Source organism: Canis lupus, chromosome 1 (assembly GCF_048164855.1).
Source record: "Canis lupus baileyi chromosome 1, mCanLup2.hap1, whole genome shotgun sequence".
NCBI classification, from domain to species: Eukaryota; Metazoa; Chordata; class Mammalia; order Carnivora; family Canidae; genus Canis; species Canis lupus.
The window spans coordinates 110,268,497-110,296,416 of NC_132838.1; the positions used below are offsets into that span (position 1 = coordinate 110,268,497).

A 27,920-nucleotide genomic window follows, 5' to 3' on the forward strand; every position below is an offset into this window, starting at 1 on the left:
CGCGCCCCCGCGCGCCCCCGCGCGCCCCCGCGCGCCCTCCCCTGGTAACGGCCCGCCCCCTCCCTCCTTAGAAACGGGCGCGGCTGTAGAGGCTACCGGGCTTGTGCCGGCAGGTGGGCGACTGATCTGGCCTGCCTGTCTGCAAGCCTTCCTCCAGGAAGCTGTGACCCTTTTTGAACTATGGGGGACCCACCGCCCGACCCTGAACCCCCCTCCCAGCAACCCTCAAGTTGGAGGAGTTCCCAGACCTCCCAGCGGCGCAGTTGGGAAGTCAATCAGTTCCAGCCCAGCGTCTCTGAGGAGGTGCAGCAGATACCCCTCGATGGCCTGGACCTGCAAAGCAGTCAAGGGATCCCCGCGAGCCAGACCAACCTGCGGGGCTGGTCATCAGGGGCCAGCCTGACCCAACCGGAGAACTTGATGTACCAGCCTGAGGAAGCCCCGTTGGGTGGTCTAGAGTACCCATCCCTGAATATGGGCTTTCCCTCCGAGTTACAGCCCCAACCTTACCTGGAAGAAGGCGAGAGCCAGGCCACCCGAACGGCCAGCCTAATGCTGCAGCAACTACAGCAGGGCCAAGGCAACCTCTTCCAGCAACTGGACTCTTCCTACCAGCCCGACTTATTGGGCCAGTTCAACATGTACCAGAGAGAAGACCTACAGTTCGACCAGGGTGCCCAGCATGGGCCCTACATGAGGGATGACCCCACCCTCCAGTACACGCCCTCTGAGCTGGGCTTCATGCCCTTCAGTATGGAGGTGCCTGAGCCAGAGCCTCGGGAGCTAGCTGTGCAGAATGCCAAGGCCTACCTGCTGCAGACCAGCGTCAGTTGCAGCCTCAGCCTGTGAGAAGGGGCTCATGAGTGGGGAGGGGGTGTGACCCAGGCAGGGAGAGGCCCCACCCACCCCAGCCCCATCTCTGCCTAAGGTTCTGGGGTCTCTTCAGACAGGAGATCACCCCTCATGGGTCACCAGTGCCTGTTCCAGGGGCATCTAACTCAGACCAGGAGTCAGGGGATGAAACTGCTAACAATAGCTAACATTTACTTACCAGACATTGTGCCACCATTCACACATTAGCGCCTGGTTCTCACAGCTGAGGTTAGCACACCTACCTTTCCTGTTTTATAGAGGATAAACCAAGGCAGAGAAATTAGGTCCCATATCCAAGATGATAACAGCTAGGATGTGGCAGATGCATGTAATTTGGCTCCTGAGGCCCAATTATCCACTAATTTTTTTTGCCTGGAGAAGGAGCTTGCCAAGGCCACTTAGCTGTCCCCATTACATCTTTGTAAAACTTGCATTCTAGTGGCAGAATGGACAATATAAAAAGTGATAGGCAATGTTAAGAGCTTAGGGGAAAAATAAGGCAGGGTAAAGGGGGGGTTAGTGAGTACATGTTACAATAGCATGAGGTCAAGGAAGGCCTCAGAGGGGGTAACTTTTGGTCAGGGACTTGAAGGAGAGCATCTTGCACGTAACTGGAGGAGAAGTTCAGGTATAAGATACAGCACGTTTAAAAGCTTTAAGGCTCGCTGTGTTTGAGGAACAGCAAGGAGGCTGGTATGACTGGAACCAAGCAAGAAAGGGGCAGCAGGAAGAGACAAGGCTGGAGAAGTAACAAGACTTGCTAAAGGACAAAACTGACCCCATGCCTCTCATGTGCAGAGCTTGCCATGGCCCCCCAGTGCCCTCAGGGATAGGTACATGCCTCTCATAACAGCCATTCAAACCACTATTGGCTCTCCAAACTTCATCTCTAGATCCTAAATCAGGAGTTTAGTCAAAACATCTAGCTCTTCCCCACAGTTCCTTCCCACCCTTGGGAGCTTCCTATTGAAAAGCTGGCAAAGTCTGACCTCTCCTTACCTTTTCCCAATTCAGTGATGGCTCTCCAGCATAGCCCAGACTGCTGCCAAAGGGTTTCCATCCAGCAGAAGGTTAGACATACATGCTTTGAAATCAGACCAGCCTGGTTTCAAATCCTGGCTGTGCAACTACTGTGTGACCTCATGACTTCAACTCTTCTGAGCCTCTGTTTCCTTAACTGAAGAGTAGGGATCATGATTGTTTCTCAGATGTATGATTGTGGTGAGAATCCTGCACTGCTCTCAAGTGTCCAGCATAGTTCTGGGCTTGGGTGCAAGGAAGCCATTACTGTCATCACTCTGCCTCCTCTCCTCCCACAACCCCTCCGCCCACTCCAGCCACTCTGACCTCCTCAGTGTTCCTCCACTATGCCAGGCTCAAGTCATCTGCATGTGATTCCCAATCACATCCCCTGCAAACCATGGCAGTTTCAGTACTTTCTTTCCAATCCTTTTTACCTTTCCTTTCTTTTTCATGTCAGATTGCATTGGCTGGGACTTCCAGTACAGTGTTAAATACAAGCCTTGAAAGCAAGCATCCTCATTCCCAGTCTTTTCACCATGTTTGGAGTGTGCTGTAGGTTACTTGTGGATCCCCTTTATACAATTATAAAAATTACCTTCTATTCCTAGTTTGCTGGGCTTTTTTTTTTTTTTTTTATCATAAATCGGTGTTGTATGTTATCAAACACTTTCTCTGCACTGGTTGAGGTTATCTTATAAATGTGTTTTAAGATTTATTATTTTAGAGAGCACACACAAGTATAGGGGGAGGGGCTAAGGGAGAGAATCCCAAGCAGACTCTCTGCTGAGCAGGGAGCGAGCCCCTCTCAGGGCCCCATCCCAGGACCCTTGAAATCATGACCTGAGCTGAAGTCATGAGTTGGATGCTTCTGACTGAGCCACCCAGGTGCCCCAACTTGTTATATATATATTAACATGATGAGTTATATTTTTTCTACTTTTCTATATCAGCCCAGTCCTGTTATTAGCCCAGTTTAATCATGGTATGTTGTCTTTTTGAGAGCAACTTTTTGCTGGATGCCAAATGCTAATATTTAGCTCAGGATTTCAGCATCCAGGGGCCCCTGGTTGGTTCAGTTGGTTAAGTGTCTGCCTTTGGCTCAGGTCGTGATCCTGGGATCTCCCTGCTCAGCAGAGAGTCTGCTTCTCTCTCTGCCTCTCCCAACCTGCCACCTGTCCCCTTGCTTGTGCTCTCTCACTCTCTCTCTCTCTCTCAAATAAATAAAATCTTAAGGGGCAGCCCTGGTGGCTCAACCATTTAGTGCCGCCTTCCACCCAGAGTATGATCCTGGAGACCCCGGGTTCAAGTCCCACATCAGGCGCTCTGCATGGAGCCTGCTTCTCCCTCTGCCCCCCCCCCTTTCTCTGTGTTTCTCATGAATAAAATCTTTTAAAATCTTAAAAAAAAATCAGCATCTATATTTCTAAACGAGATTGGCATGGAATTTGCCTGTCTCCTAGTTTCCTTGAGTTTTATTAAGATTCTGTTAGACTCATGAAATGTCTCAGGGCCTATATACCAGTTGCCCCCTCTGACTGAAACACCCCTAATATCTGTATGATTTGGCTCCTCACATCATTCAGATCTCAGCTTAAATGTCACCTTGGTGTGACTTTCCCTGGCCTCCCATATTCACAATGGGAAGCCATCTATCCCTGGCATTCCCTGTCCCCATTCCCTGCTCTGTCTTCACAGAAGGACACACTATATATTTTGCCTATTGGGTTAATGTCTGTCTCCATCAACGAATGTCAGCTCCACCAGGACAGGGACAGTTTCTCTTCTCCACGAGGGTCCCCAGCGCCAGGCACAGGACCAGGCACATAACAGTGAGCTCACTGAGCTGAGCTAGTGCTGTTTCCCACCTCCCACTCCCTCCCCGCGGGAGGCAGGTATGAGCACCTGGTGAACCTGCTGACCAAGATCCTGAACCAGCGGCCCGAGGACCCCTTGTCCATCCTGGAGTCGCTGAACCGCACCACGCAATGGGAGTGGTTCCACCCCAAGCTGGACACCATGCGGGACGACCCCGAGATGGAGCCCACCTACGAGATGGCGGACAGACAGAGGGGGCTGTTCCTTCGGAGTGGCGCGGGAGGCGAGGGTGAACAGGAGTTGGAGGAGGAAGTGGTAAGTGAGCCGGTGGGAGGGGCGCGCGGCGCGACGGGCGGTGGCCAGGGCTTAGGCACCCCTGAGCTCAGGTCTGCAGGTGAGGGAGCGCACGCGGTAACCACCCAGAAACACAAACGATTTCGGTTTCATGTGCGCACCGGTCCGAGGGGGCCAAGACCAGTCACTGAGGGCTTAGAGTGCTCGGCCCAGGGGCTCGGGCTTTTTCCTGAGCGCCCTGGAGTGCCCTGCAAGCATCTGAAGCAGAAGAGCTAGTGGGCTCTGCTTTTTAGAAACCTGACTCCTGCAGCCGCCTCGAAGTGGAGACTGGAGTCTCTTACTGTCTTTTCTTTAATCCTTCCTCCCGAGAATAATCTGCTTGCAGACCTCCTGGAGTCTTCTCAGGACTGAAGTGCACCACACCCCCACCCCGCGAGTCCTTGGACGCAGTTTCCCCTTTTGTTAAGTTGAGACCCTCTAAGAATTCTTCCACTCTTGGCCCCTTAACATTTCGCTATCCTCAGAATATTTAATTCCACAACTATTGCCAGAATTGGTCAACAGCCGAGAAATCAGGTAAAGTGTTCTTTCCCTCTCATGCAAGAAACATTTGTGGAGAACCCTTGTTTAGATCCTTCGGATACCTCCTAGGCCCTTGCTAAGAGCTTGAAGAGCACTGTCTCCTTTCATCCCTGAAGCAACCCTGCAAGGCAAGTGCTACTTATTCCTATTTGTGGAGGAAACACGTAGGGTCAGAGGGCACAGAGGAAGCACCATGACCTCCAGAGCCCCTGCCATACACAACCTTTGCCCTGTCTGCAGCTGCTGCTGCTCTGTGCTCACTTCCAGCTATGATTCTGAGACTCCAGGATTCTGGGGAAGGAACGCGCCACCCATGGGCGAGGAGAGCCCAGGTGGAAATCCCAAGTCTTGGGCATGAAGTTTTACCTGGGAGTGTGGTTTTAAATTTCAGATCTGGGGGCAGCCCGGGTGGCTCAGAGGTTTAGCGCTGCCTTCAGCCCAGGGCGTGATCCAGTAGACCCGGGATCCAGTTCCACATTGGGCTCCCTGCATGGAGCCCGCTTCTCCCTTTGCCTGTGTCTCTGCCTGTGTGTGTGTGTGTCTTATGAATAAATTTTAAAAATCTTAAAAAATAAATAAAATAATAAATTTCAGATCTGGAGGCCCCACCCACTTAGAACTTCACCTTTCCTAACCCTTCCTACCCTGCCCCCGGATCTAACCCATATCTAAGGCACTATCTAAGGCAGAGAGGGCCCTGCTGCACTCCTGGGAAATTCTATCCCTTGGGAGGCTCTGCCCCTTTATATGTGTGTCTGGACAGGGGTGGTCCCCTGAAGGCCCCACCCCACCCCTTTAGAACTTGGGAGCTGGAATTCTTTTTTTTGTTGTTTTGTTTTTTTTTACTTTTTTAAGATTTTGCTTTTATTTTATTCATGAGAGGCAAAGGGAGAAACAGAGCAGGGAGCCTGATGTGGGACCCGATCCCAGGACCTCAGGACCACGACCTGAATCAAAGACAGACACTTAACTCACTGAGCCACCCAGGTGCCCTGGAGCTGGAATTCCTTTATATATATATATGTATATATACATATATATATACATATATATATATTTTTTTTTATTTAGTCATGAAATACACACAAACACATAGAGGCAGAGACAGGCAGAGGGAGAAGCAGGAGCCCCATGTGAGACTCCATCCCAGACCCCATGATCATGCCCTGAACCAAAGGCAGAGGCTCAACCACTGAGCCACCCAGGCATCCCTGGAGCTGGAATTCCTAATGCGAGGTCTGCAAAAGGGCAAAATTGTGGGCATTTGTGACATGTACATGTCTCTAAGAAAAGACTTAAAGAAATTCAGCTTTTTGTGTTTATTTTTCTGATAGAAATGAGGCTCTCATTTCCCTTTTCCTATTTCTTCTAAATTGCTAGCTGAGATCCTCAACAGCCTTTGTGGAGTAATGCATTCTTTCCTTACCGCTTCCTTTGAAATGCCATCTCTATGATTTATTTACACCTATATGGACTTGATCTGTTTGTGGATTCTCTTTTCTTCACCTTCACTCTGTGTATGGCTCTCTGCTCTAGAACTCTCCAGCTTGCTGTGTAACAGCCACTGCAATGCAGATTTGGCTATTTGGTAGCAGAAGGCTCCCTGTCACTGTGCCTCTGTTTCGTAACAGAGGCTGGTTATTCTTCCATTTATAATTTCAGACTAACTTAGGGCACACCTAGCATGAAGTTGGCCTGGGGTTCCCTCTCTCCCTCTCCCTCTGCCTCTCTCACCTCTCGTTCTCTCTCTCTCTCTCTCAAAATAAATAAATGATACCTTTAAAAAGTAACTTCAGACTAACTTTAGTATTACTGCATCACATTCCAAAAACTAACACTTTACTGTACCTGTTTGACAGCATAGATCACATTAAGGCAGGAAGTAGATGATGTTGCAGAACTGGAGACAAGTGGTTAAAACAAGATAGAAGTTTCTCTCACACCTGATATTCACACCTGATATTCAAGCAGTCCACAGCTGAGAAGGTTGGCTCCCCTGGGAAGGGGCACTGAAGACTGTCTTCTCCCCCATTCCCAACCCCCTTCCTTGTTTCTACACCAAGAGAACAGTGGTGGGGTTTTTTTTTAAGATTTTATTTATTTAGGGGATCCCTGGGTGGCGCAGCAGTTTGGCGCCAGCCTTTGGCCCAGGGTGCGATCCTGGAGACCCAGGATCAAATCCCATGTCGGGCTCCTGGTGCATGGAGCCTGCTTCTGCCTGTGTCTCTGCCTCTCTCTCTCTCTCTCTCTCTCTCTCTGTGACTATCATAAATAAATTAAAAAATTAAAAAAAATTTTTATTTATTTATTCATGAGAGACACACAGAGAGGCAGAAATATAGGCAGACAACCAGGCTCCCTGAATGGAGCCTGATACGGGACCCAATCTCAGGACCCCAGGATCATGCCCTGAGCCAAAGGCAGATGCTCAAGATGCCTGAGAGGCTCAGTGGTTGAGCATCTGCCTTTGGCTCAGTGCAAGATCCTGGGATCCTGAGATCTTGATTGAGTCCCACATCGGGCTCCCTGCAGGGAGCCTGCTTCCACCTCTGTCTGTGTCCCTGCCTCTCTCTCTGTGTGTCCCTCATGAATAAATAAATAAAATCTTTAAAAAATACAAAACAAAACAAAACAAAAAACAAACCAACCAAACAAAAACAAAGGCAGATGCTCAACCACTGAGCCACCCGGGTGTCCTGAGAGAACATTTTTCAGCATCATAGAAGCCTGGGTATAAATCCCCTCTCTGGCCAATGCAGTCAGTAAGGCTTGCTTCTGGCCGCAAATGCTTAATTGCATCAGGCTCCCTGCAGGGAGCCTGCTTCTCCCTCTGCCTATGTTTCTGCCTCTCTCTGTGTGTCTCTCCTGAATAAATAAATAAATAAATAAATAAATAAATAAATAAATAAATAAATAAATAAAATGGACCAAGCATTTCAGAAAAACATTTAATTACTTCATTTGGCCAAGAGTGGGCAGAGTTGGGGCATCTTGTCTGTGAGATCACTAAGAATCCGGCTTTTCCCTCCCCTCTGCTCTGTGTTTGGTCCTAGAGCCCATCACTTGATGTTCAAAAAACCATTGCTACAGCCTCAAACATCATATCCCCACACCAGTGTCCCAAAAAGGAAGGGAAGGAGCTTGTTTTTGTATGTCTTTAAAAAAATTTTTGGGGGGTGCCTGGCTTGCTCAGTCTGAGGAGCCTGCGGCTTGATCTCAGGGCTGTGAGTTTGAACCCCACGTTGGGGTAGAGATTACTAGAAAAATAAATAAACTAGGGGCACCTGGGTGGCACAGTCAGTTGTGTTGACTCTTGGTTTGGCTGGGTCGTGATCTCAGGGTCATGGGTTCAAGCCCCCAGGTTGGGTTCTGTGCTCAGCACAGAGTCTGCTTGAGAGTCTCTCTCCCTCTCCTTCTCCCCTTCCTGCTCATGCTCGTTCACTCTCTCTATATCTATCTCAAATAAATAAACAAACTTTAAAAAATAAAAATTAAAAATAAAATTTTAAAATTGGGAGTAAAAGTTTCCCAGAAGCCTCTCAGAAGACCTCTGCTTGCATCTCATTGCCCAGATTGAGTGACATAACAATCCCTGGCTCCAAGGGAGGCTGGGAAAACAACCTTGGAGCAATGGAGAAAGGGCTTGGGGATGGTGCTGGCTCAGCCAGCTGACAGGACTGATTGACCCTTTTCAAGCCAAGAGTAGAGATGTGGCTGGGGCCCACGGCAGAGCTGGTATTCAGGGACCCCAGTGCCCATACTTCACTTTTGCCCCTCTCTCCTCCTGGCCCTCTCTACTTCACAACATACAGCTGCCCCATAGCAGCTGAGTTTACTTTTTAAAAAATACCATCCAGTTGCCATCAGGAAATCCTTTCTCCCAGATCATAGATGGGATCTTCCTGGAAACTGGGAAGAAGAAAAGAAGAAGAAAGAGTCTGGCCAGAGAATCTGGGTTCAAACCCAGTGTTACCAAAGGAGTAATTTCTAGGCAGGGTGAATGCCAGCTGTACTCTAACTCAGTCACACATTATGGGCAGTGAGGGGAGTAGAAAGAGAAGCAGAGTCTGATCTGTCATTTTAGGTCAGTTTTCCACTCTTGCTGCAATCAACAGTGGCCAAGGTGGAGAGATAATAATTTAAACATGATTGGTAAGGGCACTCCATTGCCGTGTGGACTGGGGGGCGGGGGGTGTGGATTAGGCGGGGAGGATTCTCAGAAAGAAGGTGATGCCACTGGTCCATGGGCCAGGCACACACTCCCAAGAAAGTTTCCTAGGCTCATTCCTTTATCTTCCTTCCTGTCAGCAAGGTGTCTTAGAATTAAGTTGGACTCAGCCCTCCCTGACTTGCTGGTGTCAACATCAATTAGGAAGACAAGCTTTAAATAAATAAATAAATAAATAAATAAATAAATAAATAAATAAATAACTAAATAAATAAATAAATAAATAAATGGATCCCTGGGTGGCGCAGCGGTTTGGCGCCTGCCTTTGGCCCAGGGCACGATCCTGGAGACCGGGGATCGAATCCCACGTCGGGCTCCCGGTGCATGGAGCCTGCTTCTCCCTCTGCCTGTGTCTCTGCTTCTCTCTCTCTCTCTCTCTGTGTGACTATCATAAATAAATTTTTTTAAAAAAAAGGAAGATAAGCTTTTGCATTGTGTTTACAATTGAAGGAAAGTACCAACTACTTTCAAAAGAACAATTCTCCTATTCTAGAATATTGGGCTGTGCCTCTATGGAGCTGAGATAACCAATAGCACAATCTCAGTGGCTTAATATTACACAATTTATTTCTTGCTCACATTACCTGCCCATCCAGAGTTGGCAAAAGAACTTTTTGCTCATCAGCTGCTTGAGATCCGAGGATGATTTCTTGATGGAGATTGCATTGTGCCACAGGCTTCCACAGTTGCAGAGTAAAAAGCACATAGCCAACCCCACATTGGCTCTTACAGCTTCTGCCTGGCTGTGACATGTGTCCCTCTCTGTCACTGCTGCTTCAAGTATTCAGAACAAGTGACACGGCCCCTCCCTGAGTACAATGGGGATAGAGGTGGGAGCCTATCATTCTCCTTTGGGGAGGGACTGCAAACACTTGCAGACCATAGTATGCCTATGTCCAGCAGGCATAGGGAGAAGATGCAATAAATTGTTCATCTTTTTTTTTTAAGATTTTATTTATTCATGAGAAACACACAGAGAGAGGCAGAAACATAGGCAGAGGGAGTAGCAGCTCCCTGCAGGGAGCCCGACGCGGGACTTGATCCCAAGACCCTGGGATCACACCCTGAACTGAAGTCAGATACTCAACCACTGAGCCACCCAAGTGTCCCAATAAATTGTTCGTCTTAACACTATTCACAATTGGAGCTTTTATGAAAATGAGAATGCAATATATAAACCTTTAGGAAAAAAACCTCAGTATGCTTGTCACCAAATCTTTCACAGCAACTGTTGTGATTTAAGCATCAGCATCATATTTACACCAAACATCTGTTATGGATTGCATTGTGTCCTCCAAAAATTCTTGTGAAGGAGAAAGTATCCCTCCTCCAGGTGCTTCAGAATGGGACCTTATTTGGAAGTAGGGTCACTGCAGATGTACTTAGTTAAGATGGGGTCATTGTGGAATAGGGTGAGCCCCTAGTCCAATAAGACCAGCGTCCTTAAAGGAGGTTAAATGTGGACACAAAGTCTCAGTCATCCACTGTGTGGCTCCCACACTTACCTATTTCAGTTTCAGTCACACACTTAAGGTGAACCCATGTTGTTTTCTTATTTTTTTTTTTTTGTTTTGTTTTCTTATTGATGCTCTAACGAATTTAGTGGCTTAGATTTCTGGACCTGAACAAAAAAAAGTATTCAGGTTAGCCTTGTGGCCATATGGTTATGGGGGTGGCTGGACCCAAACCTCAATGTTTTCTAGTCCCAGTCCTCAACTTACTTACTCAACTTACTTGAGTCTCAACTGTCTCTCTGTCTCTCCCCTTCTGTCTCCCTGAACAAAGCAGATGGTGAAGGAGGAGGCAATGAGGGCAAGACTTATCATGCCCATCCTCTGACATCATTGATTCCTGAACTCAAAACCAGCCTCTTCCCTTAATTTGCTATATGATTTAGGGTATCTGTTAAGGGTGCATTTGGCTGCAAGTAACAGAAAACTACTATAAGTGGCCGCTTTGTCCCATAGAACAAGAAGGCCAGGAGGTAAGGCAGCTTAGTGATGCCACTGGGGAGAGGCAGTTTCCACCTTTCAGCTCTACCATCATTAGGGTGTGGGACATTGTCTCCCATTTGTTGCCTCATGGTCCCAAAATAGCTGCTGTGCCTCCAGATTTCACATCCTGTTCCAGGCAGAAGGAAGAGGGAAGGATGAAGGAGTAAAGGATTTTCTCCTAGTGGTTTTTCGTTGTTATTGTTGTTGTCGTTTTGCCTTTTCTTTCATATAATGGACATCCTCCCCAAGGACTCGCCCCTACATCTCACTGACCAACCGTGACCAACCCGCACATCAGCAGCTGGGTTACAGAGTAGTTCCCTTCTCTGGATTTTAGAAGAGTCAGGCTGGGGAGCCAGGCTTCAGCCTTCCCTCTGCCCTCCACCCCACCCCTCCGCAGGTTGAGACAGCGGTGCCCAACATCATGGAAACGGCCTTCTACTTGGAACAGGCTGGTGTGGGCCTGAGCTCAGACGAGAGTTTCCGCATCTTCATGGCCCTGAAGCAGCTGGTGGAGCAACAGCCCATCCACACCTGCCGCTTCTGGGGCAAGATCCTGGGGCTCAGCCGCAGCTACCTGGTGGCTGAGGTGGAGTTCCGGGAGGGCGAGGAGGAGGCGGAGGAGGAGGAGGTGGAGGAGATGATGGAGAGCACCGAAGGCATGGATGCTCATGGCGGCGAGGAGGAGGGCGAGGAGGACGAGGAGAAGGTCATTGACATTATCCCCAAGCCCATGTGGAAGCCACCGCCCATCGTCCCCAAGGAGGAGAGCCGCTCAGGCACCAACAAGTACCTGTATTTCGTGTGCCAAGAGCCGGGCCGGCCGTGGACACGGTTGCCGCACGTCACGCCCATCCAGATCGTGCAGGCCCGCAAGATCAAGAAATTCTTCACCGGCCACCTGGACGCTCCCGTCAACAGCTACCCGCCCTTCCCGGGCAACGAGGCCAACTACCTGCGGGCCCAGATTGCACGCATCTCCGCCGCCACACACATCAGCCCGCTCGGCTTCTACCAGTTCAGCGAAGAGGAGGGTGATGAGGAGGAAGAGGGCGGCGCAGGCCGCGACTCCTACGAGGAGAACCCTGACTTTGAGGGCATCCCGGTGCTGGAGCTGGTGGATTCCATGGCCAACTGGGTGCACCACACGCAGCACATCCTGCCGCAGGTGAGGACCAGGGACCCCAGCCTCTTCACCTGGGGCATAACCAGGGGCTCCCCAGCACTGCTCTCCGCCAGACGCAGTGCTGAATAATGTGCATTCGCCCGTTGTTTCATTCACTCTGGGGAAATCCGCTGACAGTGGCAGAGACCTTCCGGGGCCACGTGCATCTTGGTGGCCTGCATTTTTCAGATTTTTGAAAAGGTGACAGCACACACATTCTAGATATCATGCAGCAGCTCAAGCTGGGGTTGGGACTGCAGTACCGCTCAGAGACTTTATTTCTATTGCAAATTGCTTCTCATTAGTTCAGGTTGGGGTTGCTGCCAAATGACACACACACAAAAAAAACGTGTGCTTTTCACAGCTTTTCAGAATTTGGAATTGTGGATAAGAGACTGAAGACCTGGCTTTCTCAAATGCCCGACTTGTTGGACTCTACATTCATTCATTCACTCATTCAAGGAAACAGCTGCTGTGTGCTAGGAACTTTTTATTCATTCATGTATTCAACAAACTTCTATTGACTCCACCTACCTCACTCCCTGTTGCAATATTTTATTGAATCCAAATAACTTTTTAGATTGTTATGACTATCATTCCCATTTCATAGTTGAGGCAACTAAAGTCTGCTCTATGCTGTGCACTTCGGTTCACTCATTCAACGAACATGAATCAGCCCTCCAGTGCCTCATGGAACCCAACAGCAGTCTAATGAGAGAGGCCCCTATGACACCACTATTTCACAGGTGAACAAACAGAAGATCATATGGGCTGCAGAATGTCAGCTCCACAGGGCAGAGATGGGAAGGGTCTCTTCTCTCGAGGATGTATCCCCAGCACCTACCTGTATATAGTAAGCACTCATTAAATACATGAAAAATGAGTGGATGAATGCACAGTTGGGAGCCACACAGCTAGCAGATAGCACGCATCTCCACCTCACCACTACAGCTCTCTCAGGCTGTCCTCCCTCCCGCAACGCTGCCCATACCTGGGTCCCTGAGGACAGGGCCAGTGCCCAGTGTCCTTCCTGGCCCCTCACCCCCTCCCAGAGTCCAGATGCCGACTGACCTTCCCCTTCTTCTCCTCCCCTTCAGGGCCGCTGCACTTGGGTGAACCCTTTGCAGAAGATGGAAGAGGAAGAGGAACTGGGGGAGGAGGAAGAGAAGGCAGATGAGGGGATGGAGGAGGTGGAGCAGGAGGTGGGGCCCCCGCTGCTCACCCCGCTCTCAGAAGATGCAGGTAATGGTCCTCTTCCTTCATACATGCTAGCCCACCAGCCCAGGTGGAGCCTGGGGAGAAAGTAGGGGTGGGGGGGACAAGAAGACTGCCGAGGGCATCTCTCTGAGCCTCAGATATTGTCTTCTCTATAATATGGGGCTGGTGACAGTGACCCCCTCTTGGGGTTATGGGGACACGTCCATCTTGAGAGTCATGTCAAGCACATGGCCATGTTGCAGATGGGAGGAATATGATGTTTTGAGCCCCATGTGGGTTTGGGGGAGAGAGGAAGAGAGAGAGTTAGAGAGGCTTTCCCCCAAGGAGGCAGGACCTGAGTTGGATTTTGGAAGCCTGGAGAGGAATTTCCTGAGGTCAGGGCCTCAGGTCCCTGGAGGAAGGGAGAAGGAGAGGCTGAGAGTGGGTGAGTGGACACAGCACAAATTTGAACCCAGATCTCCGGGAGCCCAGGGCCTGTGCTGTGCCCTCTGCACTGTGGCCCAAACCAGTAGCCAACCTGGAAGGGAGATCATAGCATCTCCTGCAAGGGAGGTGAGGTAAGTATACCCACTTCTTGGGTGTGGTCACTGAAGCTCAGAGAGGTGCGGTGGCTTCCTGGGGCCAGCCACAGTTCCCTTCATGCCTCTTCCCTATCCTCCTCCTTTGCTCCCTCCCCTTTTTCTGTCTCCCCTCCAGGGGGCTGTGCAGGGCTTCAGGAAGCTCTGACCTCCCTGGTGCTCTCCATTCCCCTGCAGAAATCATGCACATGTCTCCCTGGACTGCCCGCCTGTCCTGCAGTCTCTGCCCGCAGTACTCCGTGGCTGTCGTACGCTCTAATCTTTGGCCAGGGGCGTATGCCTACGCCAGTGGCAAGTAGGTCTTCTCCTAATCCCTTCCAGCAGAGAAAGCCCCTCCAACTTCTTCAGAGTCAGGGTGAGGACAGGGGGCGGGGCGGAGATTGGCAGGACCCCCTTCAGGAAGCCCCCAGGGCCGACTCCCACACTCAGCTCCAGGAGTTCCACTAAGGCTAAAATGAGAAATCCTCGGATAAGAGAATGGAGAATCAGAGAGAGAAAGGAATGGACCCAGGGTCACACAGCACATGCAGGATTCAAACCCTGGATCTCTGGCCTCCCAGCCCAGGCTTCTTGGCTATATGGGTCACAGAGCTTGAAAGGACTCAGGAGTCCACTTTGAGGTGGCTGTGACAGGAGCAGAGGCTTGTGTCTGGGGGAGTCTAACTCCTTCCCTGGGCCCCCTGGACAGTTCTTCCAATTTGAATGTTCTCCTCTACTGGGCAGAAGTCCTCCCAACCAGGATCCCCCACCAGCTGCTCCCAAAAGGTCTGCAGGCTGAAGTCACTCCTGCATCTTCCCACCTGCAGCTACACACTCACCACCCACTCACTACACATCAAGAGTCCCTGGGTCTCGCCCACCAGGCGCATCCCAGCCTTCCTGCTTAACCACTTAGGGAGTGCACCCCGCAGCCATCGGGCGGGCGCACTTACCAGCTCTGTCCACCAGATGGCATGATAAGTTTCCAGAGATTTTTTTAATTTTTCCATCTCTGTGATAAACCTATACTTTGTTGGATCCTATGATGAGATTTCAAGTAATCTTGATACTTCAATTACATTCTTGGCATTCTCCCCTCTCCAGAAACAAGGAAGAATCTCGCCTGCTTGTTTTTGCCAACCCCCTTCTTCTGGCCACATCCCAATTTGCCAACATCTGTTCTTTTCTTTCTTTCTTTTAAGATGTTTTTTTAATTTTATTTTTTTTAATTTTTAAAAAGACTTTATTTATTTATTCATGGTGGGGGGGTGCAGAGGGAGAATCAGGCTCCATGCAGGGAGCCCAATATGGGACTTGATCCCAGGACTCCAGGATCATGCCCTGGGCCGAAGGCAGGTGCTAAATGGCTGAGCCACCTGGGAATCCCAAGACTTTATTTTTAAGTAATCTCAACACCCAATGCAGGGCTCAAACTCATAACCCTGAGATCAAGAGTCACATGCTCCATCAACTGAGCCAGCCAGGCGTTCTGCCAATATCTTTCTGAAAGCAACAGATCCAAATTTGGAACTCCATTCACTCATCCAACCTTCACTCACCCAAACACCACTCAATCATTCATCCCTCCAACTATTTTTTTAAAAAAGATTTTATTTATTTGGGAGAGATAAAGAACGTACACAAGCACAAGTGGGGGGGGTGGGCAAAGGGAGAAGCAAGAACAGATTCCTCACTGAACAGGGAGCCCAGATAGGGCTTGATCCCAGGACCCTGGGATCACAACCTAAGCCAAAGGCAGACACTTACCAATTGAGTCACCCAAGTGCCCTGCTCCTCTTTCTTTTTCTTTATAAAAGACTTGGATGTTACTGTTTGATAGCTGTATTTTAGGTCCCAGGCCCTTTATTGAAAAGATGATGTGGATCGTGCCTCTGAGCAGACAGAAGAAGCATAGACATTAATCATACAGCACACACCCCCTCAGCTGAATAAATACCCCGTTACAAACTAAGTACCACTGGGGACAGTGGAGGGACCAATTACAGTTGGAAATTGTCATCTTAAGGGGATCAGAGTAGATTCCTGGGAAGAGCAGCCTTGATGTGAAATCTTTGGGAAAAGAGAAGTAACAAACAGGGAGAAAAGCAGATAGAGGACACTCTAGACCAGAGGTTCCCGGACTGGGAGTGCACAGGATCTGGTTAAACTGCAGGATCAGGTGGGCAGAGGACTGGGGTTGGGGCCTGAGAGTCTGTCTTCCTTGCAAGTTCAATCTCACGGGTGAGGTTTCCAAGGAAGTAGTATATTTGAAGGCTCTGAGAAAGACCTGGAGGAAAACAACTGTCTCCAGAAGACCAAGGCTGTGATAAAGGGCAAAGCCACAGAGCCTTCATGGCAAACTCTCCATTCCCCTTTCCCCCCAGCCCCCTGCTATTCCTCTCTGCCTCTCTTCCTATCTCCTGGTCCCCTTCCTTTTCTCCCATATTCTCTTCTAATTAAAATTCTGGGAACAGGTAGACTGGGAGGCTTGGACGCACCCAATTATGTTTGTGTTTATTATCAGTCTCCTCCTTCTAGAATGTAGGCACCACAGCAGGGATTCTTGCTTAACGTGTTCACTGCTGGGTCCCCACATCTAGACCAGCACTGTCCAACATAAATAAAATACAAGCCACCTGTATCACTTTCGATTTTCTTTTCTTTTCTTTTTTAAGATTTTATTTATTTATCCATGACACACAGAGAGAAGCAGAGACATAGGCAGAGGGAGAAGCAGGCTCCCAATAGGGAGCCTGATGTGGGACTCGATCCCCGGACCCCAGGATCATGACCTAGCCAAAGACAGACGCTTGATCACTGAACCACCCAGGTGCCCCCCGCCATTTTTTACTTTTTTATTTTTAATTTTTTCTATTTTTTAAATTAAAAAAAATTTTTTCCAGTGCTAGTCACATTCAAGAATAAAAACAAAATTCATCTTAATAATATATTTTATTTCACCCTAAATATCCTAAATGCTATCATTACAACATGAAATCAGTAATGTAAAAATTATCAAGCTGTTTTGCACTCTGTCTTATTTTCATACTATGTCTTCAGAATCTGCTGTGAAGTTGACACTTACAGTACATTCCATTTGATGCTACCTTTTCATCAGAAGTACTTGACCTGTATTCATTTTTTAAACGGATTTTATTTATTCATGAGAGACCCAGGAAGGCAGAGACATAGGCAGACGGAGAAGCAAGCTCCCTGCAAGGAGCTCGGTGTAGGACTCGATCCCAGGACCCTGGGATCACCACCCGAGCCAAAGGCAGACGCTCAACCACTGCCACCAGGTATCCCTTGACCTGTATTCAGATTTCACAACATTTACAGTTGACATAATAGATTCGGGTACCCAAGTTGCCCCAGGCATGCTTAGACATTTGCCAATAACCCTACTGAGTATCAGTTTTATTGCTTAAATGTAAGTTCATTAAAATGAAATAAAATCCACTCTGACAACAACAGAACACACATTCTTCTCAGGTGCACATAGAACAGCTTCCAGGGGGATCCCTGGGTGGCGCAGCGGTTTGGCGCCTGCCTTTGGCCCAGGGCGCGATCCTGGAGACCCGGGATCGAATCCCACATCAGGCTCCCGGTGCATGGAGCCTGCTTCTCCCTCGGCCTATGTCTCTGCCTCTCTCTCTCTCTCTGTGACTATCATAAAAAAAAAAAAAAAAAAAAAAAATTTAAAAAAAAAAAAAAAAAAAAAAGAACAGCTTCCAGGACTAGACCGTGAAACAAGTCTCAATACATTTACCCAGATACTGGTCATACAAAATATGTTCTCTGGCCACATTGGGGTGAAATTAGAAATCATTAACAGAAGGAATTTGGGGGAATTTCACAGATATGTAGAAATTAACACATTCCTAAATAACCTGGGGTACTGAAGAAGAAATTGCCGGCAAAAATAGAAAATCAGGGCAGCCCGAGTGGCTCAGAGGTTTAGCGCCACCTTTGGCCTAGGGTGTGATCCTGGAGACCCGGGATCGAGTCCCACATCGGGTTCCCTGCATGGAGCCCGCTTCTCCCTCTGCCTGTGTCTCTGCCCCTCTCTTTCTCTCTCTCTCTCTCTCTCTCTCTCTCTCTCTGTCTCTCATGAATAAATAAATAAAACCTTTAAAAAATAGAAAATCAAATACAATTTAGGCACCTGGGTGGCTCAGTGGTTGAGTGTCTGCCTTTGGCTCAGGTCCCGGGATCGAGTCCTGCGTTGGGCTTCCTACGGGGAGCCTGCTTCTCTCTCTGCATATGTCTCTGCCTCTTTCTGTGTGTCTCTCATAAATAAATAAAATCTTTTTTTAAAAAAAAAATCAAATACAATTAGAAACTTAGTGGTAAAAAAAAAAAAAGAAAGAAAGAAACGCGGTGGTTTGGTCACACTAGCCACATGTCAAGTGCTCAGTGGTTATATGTGTTGTCTTAGAGTGTGACTCTAGACACGCCTGGCACTTAGGAGTCAGATGCTCAAAAAAGATTGAAGAACAAACACCCAAACAAGAGAAACCCTGTGGGCAGATATCACCCCACCACCCATCACTTTGCAGTCATGCTGTGCCCCCAACTGGGCCCTACTTTCAATGAAAGCCCAGGCTGGGGCCTTCAAGAGAGGATTTCCCAGTATCTCTCTGCCTTTGCAGGAAGTTTGAGAACATCTACATTGGCTGGGGTCACAAGTACAGTCCCGACAACTTCAACCCACCCCTGCCAGCCCCCATTCAGCAGGAGTACCCCAGGGGCCCAGAGGTCATGGAGATGAGTGACCCCACTGTGGAGGAGGAGCAGGCCCTCAAGGCAGCCCAGGAGCAGGCCCTGGCAGCAGCAGAGGAAGAAGAGGAAGATGAGGAAGAAGATGAGGATGAGGACCTGGATGACTGAAGGGGACTCCATAGCCCCCTCCCCCAAGCAGGTAGATAGCAGCTTTTCCCTTACACATTGTTAGCAATGCGTTGGTTTTTTCACGGTTGTTTTGATTTCTGCCCGTGGAGGGCAGGAGTAGAAGAGGAAGGTAGCTGCTCTAAATAAAATTTCCCCCAGCATTATGGCCTAGCTCTTCATTTGTTCGTTGACATGGCCTCCAAGTTAGGGCTATGGGCTCTGTTGGGAACAGACATGGCCCAGCAGAGTCTCTCTGTTTCATTTCTTCCTTCATCTGGCCATCAAACAGCTATTGAAGGGCTTTTGGTTAGCTCAGCCCTGCACTGGGGACACAGAGGTGGCCAAGGAGCCCCAGCTCTGCTTTCCTGGGGCTCACATTCTGCAGGAAAGATGGACACATCCTCCAGCAGTGACAAAGCAGATGGGGGAGCCCAGAGGACTGACAGAGCTCCTGAGCCGACTCTTGAAGGGTCAAGGACAAAGTGAAGAAGAGCATTCCAAGCAGAGGGAACAGCATGTGCAAGGACCCAAGGGCAAGAGAGAGTTGTATTGATGTCATTTCCGGAATCTCCATGTTTGGACATGATGTGAGGAGTTAGTGGTGAGTGATGATGTTGGAAAGAGAGATTGGCTGGAGCAGATCACTCAGGGCTTTACTTTGCCCTGAGAACAGTAGGGAGCCACAGATGGGCTTGGAGCAAGGGAAGGCCCCAGTCACATTCATGCATTAGAAAGACTTTTCTAGATGCCAAGTGGAATGTACATAGAGGGGCAGGAGGAGAGTCTGGGGAAGCAGAGACAAGGCTGATGCTGAGATGGCCCGAGCAAGAGAGGAGGACTTTGGACCAGGGCTATGCAGAGAAAGGGACTGGAAAAGAGGACTTCAAGTGACAGAATGAAAAAGACTTGGGGTCCGGAAGCAGGGGGTGAAGGGAGACGATACAGATCTAGGGAAGTCTGCAGCCTGGGTGACTGGGGGCATAACAGTGTGAGCTCTCAGGTGGGGGGATACAGGAGAGGAGCAGGATTTGCAGAAAGATGTCAGTTTCATTGTGGGACTTGTTGAGTGTGAGATGCCTCTGGCACCTTCCGGTGAGAAATCTGAGAGACCACTAAGAATGGGTCAAAGAGGTTCTGTGTTGGGGCAGGGTGGCTTCAGGAGAAGTGAGGGGCACTGTCGATCAGCGGAGGCTCGTGGGATCAGCAAGAGCTTTTGGGATTACTAATCAGGACATGCAGGCATTGTGGAGACCCATGAAAACTCTGGAGTCAGAAGAGAGTGTTGGAGGACCAAGTGAGACTGTTGAAGATAGTGAAGTCGTGGAGATACGCACCGGAGGCTGGTGGGAAATGTGGAAATGTTTGGGGTTAACGTTAATTGGTAGTAGGTTGGATGAAGTCCTTGGAGTTTTATGGAGACGCTGGAGATCATCGGGATTTGGGGGATCATCAAGGGTGGGGAGGAATGTCTGGAGATGCTGTCGCCTGTCGGGGATTTTAAGACGTCAGTGGGAAACACTGAAGGTCAGGAAGGTGTATGTTGGGAGTCTAAGGAGGCACTGGAATCCCTGCGGTCGTCTGTGTCGTGATGGCAAAGCCAGGTTATGAACCAGGCCATCTCTTGAGGGTCCCTCCGTTGTTAGGCAAACGGTTCCCAGGGCGCCAGTTGCTAGGGATTTGTGCTTTTCCCTGACCCCGCCCATTTTCCCTCTGGGCCGCGCCCCCCAGCCAACCACACGTCGGACGCGGGCACAAACGCCACGCCCACCTTTCGCCCCGCCCCCTAGCCCCCGAACCGTTACCCGAGCGACAACCGGAGCTCATCCCGCCTTCAGATCCTGTTGCCAATCGAAGAGGCGTCGCTCGGGTGACCACCCCACCCCTTCCGGCGCGGGCCCGCGGCTTCCGGCAGGGGGCCCGGCGGCGGGCGGCGGTCCGGCAGCGGCGGGGCCCGGGCTGGGGGGGGGGGCGCCCAAGATGGCGGCGGGCGGCGCGGAGGGCGGCTCGGGCCCCGGCGCCGCCATGGGGGACTGCGCGGAAATCAAGTCGCAGTTCCGCACCCGCGAGGGCTTCTACAAGCTGCTCCCCGGCGATGGCGCCGCTCGCAGGTCGGGTCCGGCTTCCGCCCAGACCCCGGCGCAGCCCCAGCCGCCGCAGCCCCCGCCCGGCCCTGCCTCCTCCTCCGGCCCCGGCGCCGCGGGCTCCGCGCCGTCCCCGCCGCCCGCAGGCCCGGGGCCAGGGCCCGCGCTGCCGGCCGTGCGCCTCAGCCTCGTGCGCCTCGGGGAGCCCGACAGCGCCGGGGCCGGGGAACCGCCCGCCACGCCCGCGGGGCTCGGTGCCGGAGGAGACCGCGTCTGCTTCAACTTGGGCCGCGAGCTCTATTTCTACCCGGGCTGCTGCCGACGCGGGAGCCAACGGGTGAGCGGCCTGCATCGTGGTGGCCTCGGTGCTGGCAGAGAGGATAGGGCCCCTTGAGGTGATCCAGAAGTGATAGGAGGGGCCCTGAATTGATATGGGGTTCTGAGATAGGCATCCTCGATGTGACAGACCTCCCAGGGGGATGGGTGCCCCGAGGTAATGCAAAACTCTAAAAGGTGGTGGGAATTTGGGAGGCCCTCTGGTTATGCGTAGGGCTTCTGGAGTGGTATTTTGGAGAGATTCGGAAGTGATATGGGATCCTCCATGGTTCTGAGTGGTAGGGAATCTGCAGGTGATAGGGAATCATGAGGTGATGCAAGCTTGAAAGTGATGGAAAGCCCAGGGATTTTGCAAGTCCAGAGGTGTTAGGAGGGGATCTTGAAACTTTGGGACCCCAGAGGAAGAATAATTGTGGAATTGATGGGGCATTTAGAGGTGATGGAGATCCTGCAGGGGTCCTGGAGATCATGAGGGTCCTGGAGAGAATGAGAATCTCTGAGCTGATGGGGAGCTGGGAGTGATAAGAGCCCTAAGGGGACATCCTCAGGTGTGATGGGTGTCTCTCGAGTGATGGAAGTCCCCAAGAAAATGAGACCCCTGGAGGTTATGGTGGTCCCCAAAGGTGATGAAGATCCTGAGAACCCTGAGGTGATGAAGGACCAAAAATGTGGAGGACCATGAGATTTAATGCATCCACAAACTGTAATGGGAGCCCTGAGATTTAGGGACTCCAAAGTAAGGAGAATCCTGGGATGTGAGGCCTTAAAGTCCTGGGGATTGGGGTGACCCTGTGTTTTGGAGAGCTTGGAATATTGAATTGCTAAGATCGGAGTTGCTGAGTTTACGGGCCAGGACTGGAAAGGAATTGGAGCTCAGGGACTGTGGGGACCCCTAGCCTTGATATTGCATGCAAGGGTGTCCCTAAAGTTAGGGGATCCAACTTTGGAGGGAGGCACTGTGGTCTCGTATGGGGTGGAGGAGGGGGGAACCTTCCTGCCTGTTTTTACTGGCTTTATGATTTGGGTCCCCCTTCCTGTCTGTGGTTGCCCACTCACCCACCCACCTACCCGCTTCACTCAGGGATTTCACCCTGCTTCCTCTTAGTGGTTTCCCCTGACCTCAACACCCTCTTCCTTCTTCTCAGTGGTAAAAGCTGTTAACTCCTTTTCTCCCATTGCTCAAGTCCATTGACCTCAACAAGCCAATTGACAAGCGGATCTATAAGGGCACCCAGCCCACCTGCCATGACTTCAACCAGTTCACTGCTGCCACAGAGACCATCTCCCTACTGGTGGGGTTCTCAGCTGGCCAGGTGCAGTACCTGGATCTCATCAAGAAGGACACCAGCAAGCTATTCAACGAAGAGGTGATTATGGGCCCCAGGGCCTATATCGGCTCCCCCTCCCCATTCACCACCCATACACCATTGCCATGAGACTGCAGCTGCCTGGGGAGCTGCAGAGGCCTGAGAGGGGCACGATACAGGAGAGACGGGACAAACTGACAGATGGTGCGGGTTCACAGAAAGCAGCTAGCATGATAGCAGCGAGTAATGACGGTGGCACCTGCTGTGCTTGGGGCCTGCGCTGTTAGCCCTTTGTGAACACATTACTCCTTTGTGTTCATCCTTGAGTTAGGGATTGTGCCCATGCTGCAGGGGAGACACCGGAGACCAGTTACTAGTTGAGACTTGTTTCAAGTCAGAGTTCTTGGTCTTCAAATTCTAGGCCCTCGGGCATTGGAGTCAAATCCTTACAGCACTGTTTACTCACTGTGTGGTGTTTGGAGAGGTGACTGTCCCTCCTGAGCCTCAGTTTTACTTCTCTGCAAAATGGGATTCTCATCCCTGCCTCACAGGACTGTTATTATGAATTCATATGTGGAGATAACGCAGTCCTGGCTAGACCTGGTGCCAAAGGACATGCCGAGGAACGATCTTACCCGTGGGCGAAGGCTGCTCTTGTCCTCTGTCTTCTCTCCATTCGGAGGAGGTGTTCTCAATATACAGAATATACAAATGGCAGAAGGGATCGAGGTCAACAACAGTAAATGGATTAAAAATGCCCTAGCTCATCCATTCACAAAATATTTATCGAGCGTTTGTCCTGTGCCAGGTCTTATTCTAAGTATGGGAATCTCACATCTTAGTGAACAAAACAGAGGGCCCTGCCTTTGTGGGGCCTTCATCTAACAGTTACCAAGTTAATTATGCTGTATGTCAGAAGGTGGTGAGTGCCACAGAGAAGAATCCAGCAGGGAAGGGAGATGTAGAGTGCTTGGTGAGGTTTAAATTAAGTAGGCTGGTCAGGAAAGGCTTTACTCGGGGATGGCATTGAAATAAAGACCTGGAGGAGGCAAGAAAGTTATCAGGGGAGGACATTCTGAGTAAAGAAAACAGCTAGGACCAAAGCCTGGAAGCAGGACAGCAGAAAGGCTGTGTGGCCAGAGCAGTTATGGAGGGGAGGGTGGTAGTTGGGTCCTGAGAAATAACTGGGAGAGACTTGCCTGTGGAGGGTCTGGAGGGTCATGGAAAAACCTTGGCTTTCAGATCCTTTCTTGACCAGAGTTCATTTTAGCCAGAGAACACAGAAATCGTTTAATTCTTTAAGATTTTATTTATTTGAGAGAGAGCACGAGTGAGATGAGGGGCAGAGGGAGAAGCAGGCTTCTTGCTGAGCAGGGAGCCCGATGTGGGGCTTGATCCCAGGACCCTAAGATCATGACCCGAGCCAAAAGCAGATGCTTAACAGATTGAACCACCCGGGTCCCCCAATTTGATTATTTTCAAATGTTCCCAAGAATGAGAAGCAACTTAGATGCCTGGGGAAGAAGTTAATTCGTTGTGTACAGTGGGTGCCAAGGAGCTTCAAGGCTCAGTTCTCTCTGGAACTCTGCTTGAGAACAGCTGCCATTGGTTAGTGTTAGAGTGCCTGGTGCCAGCTTACCTTTTAACAGCATCTGTCTGGCAACAGAGTGGCAGTGGTGGCCTAGTGGCCAGTTAGGCCAGTGCAGGGGTGGTTGAAGTAGATTGGGGGGCAGGGGGAAAAGAGGGCAGGTTCTGAGTATTAGCGGAGGATTGGATATGGGTTGTGGGGGGGAAAGGAGCAGAGGCACATGAGCAGCTGGCAGTTGGGGCTGTCACTCCTGTGTCCAGCAAATCATTTCCAGGCACCTCCTGTGTGCACAGGTCTGTGCTCTGGGGCTAGACCAGTGGGCCACACTGATAAAGATCCCTTCTTTGGGGGAGCTGATGTTCTGTGAATTGATCTCTTGCTGAAGCCTGACACAGTAAAGACAGTGGACATAGTTAGATGAGAGTTCTCTGGAAGGCAGGACTGTCCCCATACTGAAGACGGGACAACAAGGCTCTGTAGAACTCCCTGTGACTGCTTCATAGGCAGCCCTGCTTCCTTGGCATTCCTTTGGCCTGGTGTCCATCCTTTGTCTCAGTGTGGGGGCCCTCTCCGAGGAGGTCCAGGCCATGTGTGAGGGCCGTTTCAGGGAGCCAGGTCGGGGAGGAGGTCTGCCAGGAGCAGACTGCCTTCCCCGACCCCCACCGTCTCTCCTGGCAGCGGCTGATCGACAAGACCAAGGTGACATATCTGAAGTGGCTGCCTGAGTCAGAGAGCCTGTTCCTGGCATCACATGCCAGCGGCCACCTGTACCTGTACAATGTCAGCCACCCGTGCGCCTCGGCCCCGCCCCAGTACAGCCTGCTGAAGCAGGGCGAGGGCTTTGCCGTCTACGCTGCCAAGAGTAAGGCGCCCCGCAACCCTCTGGCCAAATGGGCAGTGGGCGAGGGGCCCCTCAACGAGTTTGCCTTCTCGCCCGACGGCCGGCACCTGGCCTGCGTTAGCCAGGATGGCTGCCTGCGCGTCTTCCACTTCGACTCCATGCTCCTGCGGGGGCTCATGAAGAGCTACTTTGGGGGCCTGCTGTGTGTGTGCTGGAGCCCAGACGGGCGCTATGTCGTGACAGGTGGTGAAGATGACCTGGTCACCGTGTGGTCCTTTGCTGAGGGCCGTGTGGTGGCCCGAGGCCACGGCCACAAGTCCTGGGTCAATGCTGTGGCCTTTGACCCCTATACCACAAGGGCCGAGGAGGCAGCGGCGGCCAGCGGTGACGGTGAGCGGAGTGGCGAGGAGGAAGAGGAGCCCGACACGGGGGGCACGGGCTCAGGTGGGGGAGCCCCCCTCTCCCCACTGCCCAAAGCCGGCCCCATCACCTACCGCTTCGGCTCTGCTGGCCAGGACACACAGTTCTGCCTGTGGGACCTCACCGAAGACGTGCTTTACCCGCACCCGCCCCTGGCCCGTACCCGCACCCTCCCTGGCACGCCTGGCACCACGCCCCCCGCCGCCAGCAGCTCCCGGGGTGCCGAGCCAGGCCCCGGCCCCTTGCCCCGCTCACTGTCCCGCTCCAACAGCCTCCCACACCCGGCGGGCAGCGGCAAGGCAGGTGGCCCAGGCGCCGCCACGGAGCCAGGCACACCGTTCAGCATCGGCCGCTTCGCCACGCTCACACTGCAGGAGCGGCGGGACCGGGGGTCGGAGAAAGAGCACAAGCGCTACCACAGCCTGGGCAACATCAGCCGGGGCGGCAGTGGGGGCAGCAGCGGGGGGGACAAGCCCAGCGGCCCCGCCCCCCGCAGCCGGCTGGACCCAGCCAAGGTGCTGGGCACTGCGCTGTGCCCACGCATCCACGAGGTGCCACTGCTCGAGCCCCTCGTGTGCAAGAAGATCGCCCAGGAGCGCCTCACGGTCCTCCTCTTCCTGGAGGACTGCATCATCACCGCCTGCCAGGAGGGCCTCATCTGTACCTGGGCCCGGCCGGGCAAGGCGGTGAGTGGCCCCACGCCAGCCCCCTGGGGCCCAGGAAGAGGCAGGCATTGGCAGGAGGGCCTGTCACAGCCACAGCCTTTAGCCCTGAGGGATGAGGGGAAGCCAGGGAAATCTCCAGTGTCCTAGAGCAAGACTTCTCAGATCTTAGAGTAGTGGGCTTTTAGAACTCTCCATGGCAGCAGAGAGAGGCTTGGGTAGAAGAGACAGCTGGGAGTGGTGACGACCATGGCCAGCTATCTGAAAGGCAGCCAGTGGACCCGGCACAGGCAGGTCTTATTGCTTGTCACTCGAAGCCAGATCTGTGTTTCTCCTGGAAATAGGATTTTTGAATTGTGAAACCCTTGAATGCGGGTCAAATTCTGTGGGCAACACTGAGTCTGTGGGCCCACTTTCTGGTATGGATCTCAGACTCTGGATCTAAGCCCGTCCACTGGAGTCACAGCTTGTGGAATCCCACTGGAATCTTGGGTTCCAGTGCTGCTCCCTCTGTGACCCTGGGCAAGTCACCGTTCCTCGCTGACCTCCGTCACCTCTTAGGGAGCCTGAAAGGTGGGTGGTGGGTGGATGTATCCATCTCCTGAAGTAGCCATGGGCTTCAGGAAGGTGGGGAAGATTCCAGTAGGGGAAGCACAGGCCTGGCACCTTCCATCTTTGGAGCTCTTGTCTCAGGTGGTTCAGCTCTGCGGGTTTGGGCTTGTACACCCAAGATGCTAGGTCTGAGGGCCGAGGCTTGGTTCCCTCAGAAAGTGGTTTCAGAACTGTAGGGCCTTGAATCCTTAGAACTTTCTAATGCAGTCTCAGAGGCAAGGTCGTTGGGATTTGGGGAGTCTGGTGAGTCCTGAAAGAGACCCCTCTATCTCCCTAGTTCACAGACGAGGAGGCCGAGGCCCAGACAGGGGAAGGAAGTTGGCCCAGGTCACCCAGCAAGTCAGTGGTAGAGGTAGGATCGTCCCTGAGTTCTCTCCCTGTAACCCCCAAGTCAGAAAGAGCCCCAAGTTATCCCCATCCTCTCCACCACTACCCTATCCTTTCTGCTCAGGACCAGCTGAGGATTTCAATTATTGTCTGAGAATACCACCTGTGGGGCCAGGGAAGCTAGTGGAGATGGGAGTTTTCTAGAGCAGTGGCCTGGGGGCGGGGCTTGGCCTCTGGGGGTGCTTGGGTGGACCGAAGGGCAAGGCCAGGTGGCAGCTGCTTTGGGAACTCCTGGCTGGCTCCCTCCCTGGGGGACTGATGGGAGCCCCAGGCGGCCTCTAACCCTCCTGTCTCCCCTCTCGTCTTCCCCAGGGCATCTCCTCCCAACCAGGCAACTCCCCGAGTGGCACAGTGGTGTGAAGCCATGGATGTCGGGGTTCCTCACCCATGTTCCCTGCCTCCTAGCCATAACCCTCCCGCTGACCTCACGGATCAATGTATTAACAAGACTAACCATGATGGATGGACTGCTCCAGTCCCTTGCCCTGCACAAATATGGGGGTCAGAGGGCCCCCCAGACTGGCCCAGACACTTGGGGGGATGTAGTGGCCCGTGTGGCCTCAGCCTTGTCCCCACCCACTGCCAAGTACAATGACCCCTTCCTCTGAAACATCAGTGTTCGCCTCCTCCCTGTCCCCAGCATGTGACTGGTCACTCCTGGGGGAGAAGCTCCCCACCCACAAGCTCTGCAATGTGCCCCTCATCCTGTGGGCAGGGTGGGGGTGGCCCACCCCTGCCCTGGCCCCCACCCTGCCCCTGCTGTTGTTTGTGCTTTTGAAGAGTGTTAAATTATGGAAGCCCCTCGGGGCCCTCCCTGTCCCCCAGGACCTCTTATTTATACTAAAGTTCCCTGTTTTCACAGTGTCTCTGTTCCCTTCCGGGAGGTGTGGAGGGAGTGTGCAAGCGTGCATGCGTGCACTTTCACAGCAGTCCTAGAATCCGGCTGCTTCAACCAAAGCAAGAGTTAGGCCCAACCTCTCCCCAGCCTAGTGCCCGCCCTGCTCTATTCTAATGCAGGAACAACTGAAGGCTAGGGAGGGACGCACT

At 51.7% G+C, this 27,920-nt stretch overlaps 2 protein-coding genes across 6 annotated transcripts; both read left to right on the plus strand.

Annotated features, from left to right (window-relative positions):
* On the plus strand, positions 1-22,377 carry RSPH6A (radial spoke head 6 homolog A). Of its 4 annotated transcripts, none has more exons than XM_072774247.1 (7): positions 1-845; positions 3,789-4,026; positions 11,210-11,977; positions 13,072-13,216; positions 13,948-14,065; positions 18,402-18,670; positions 22,241-22,377. In XM_072774247.1, the coding sequence occupies exons 1-6, from the start codon at positions 181-183 to the stop codon at positions 18,637-18,639; spliced, it is 2,172 nt and encodes a 723-aa protein (XP_072630348.1). In that variant the 5' UTR covers positions 1-180; the 3' UTR covers positions 18,640-18,670; positions 22,241-22,377. The 4 variants fall into 4 exon arrangements, with proteins under 4 accessions (XP_072630348.1, XP_072630351.1, XP_072630341.1 ...); XM_072774250.1 differs by lacking the exon at positions 22,241-22,377 and adding an exon at positions 19,025-19,223; XM_072774240.1 differs by lacking the exon at positions 22,241-22,377 and having other exon boundaries at positions 18,402-18,800.
* On the plus strand, positions 20,583-27,732 carry DMWD (DM1 locus, WD repeat containing). 2 transcript variants are annotated; one of them, XM_072774274.1, is made up of 5 exons: positions 20,583-21,057; positions 22,241-22,423; positions 24,630-25,898; positions 26,764-26,838; positions 27,186-27,732. In XM_072774274.1, the coding sequence occupies exons 1-5, from the start codon at positions 20,617-20,619 to the stop codon at positions 27,231-27,233; spliced, it is 2,016 nt and encodes a 671-aa protein (XP_072630375.1). In that variant the 5' UTR covers positions 20,583-20,616; the 3' UTR covers positions 27,234-27,732. The 2 variants fall into 2 exon arrangements, with proteins under 2 accessions (XP_072630375.1, XP_072630380.1); XM_072774279.1 differs by lacking the exon at positions 26,764-26,838 and having other exon boundaries at positions 20,584-21,057.
* Positions 27,733-27,920: the final 188 nt, after the last annotated feature.

Bases quoted from the DNA above. Each gene is read 5' to 3' on its own strand.
- RSPH6A (XM_072774247.1), top strand. From the start codon at position 181: ATGGGGGACCCACCGCCCGACCCTGAACCCCCCTCCCAGCAACCCTCA. The intron at 4,027-11,209 runs GTAAGTGAGCCG...ACCCCTCCGCAG, and splicing joins AGGAGTTGGAGGAGGAAGTG to GTTGAGACAGCGGTGCCCAA. The intron at 14,066-18,401 runs GTAGGTCTTCTC...CTGCCTTTGCAG, and splicing joins TATGCCTACGCCAGTGGCAA to GAAGTTTGAGAACATCTACA.
- DMWD (XM_072774274.1), top strand. From the start codon at position 20,617: ATGGCGGCGGGCGGCGCGGAGGGCGGCTCGGGCCCCGGCGCCGCCATG. The intron at 21,058-22,240 runs GTGAGCGGCCTG...CCATTGCTCAAG, and splicing joins GCCGACGCGGGAGCCAACGG to TCCATTGACCTCAACAAGCC. The intron at 22,424-24,629 runs GTGATTATGGGC...CTCTCCTGGCAG, and splicing joins GCAAGCTATTCAACGAAGAG to CGGCTGATCGACAAGACCAA.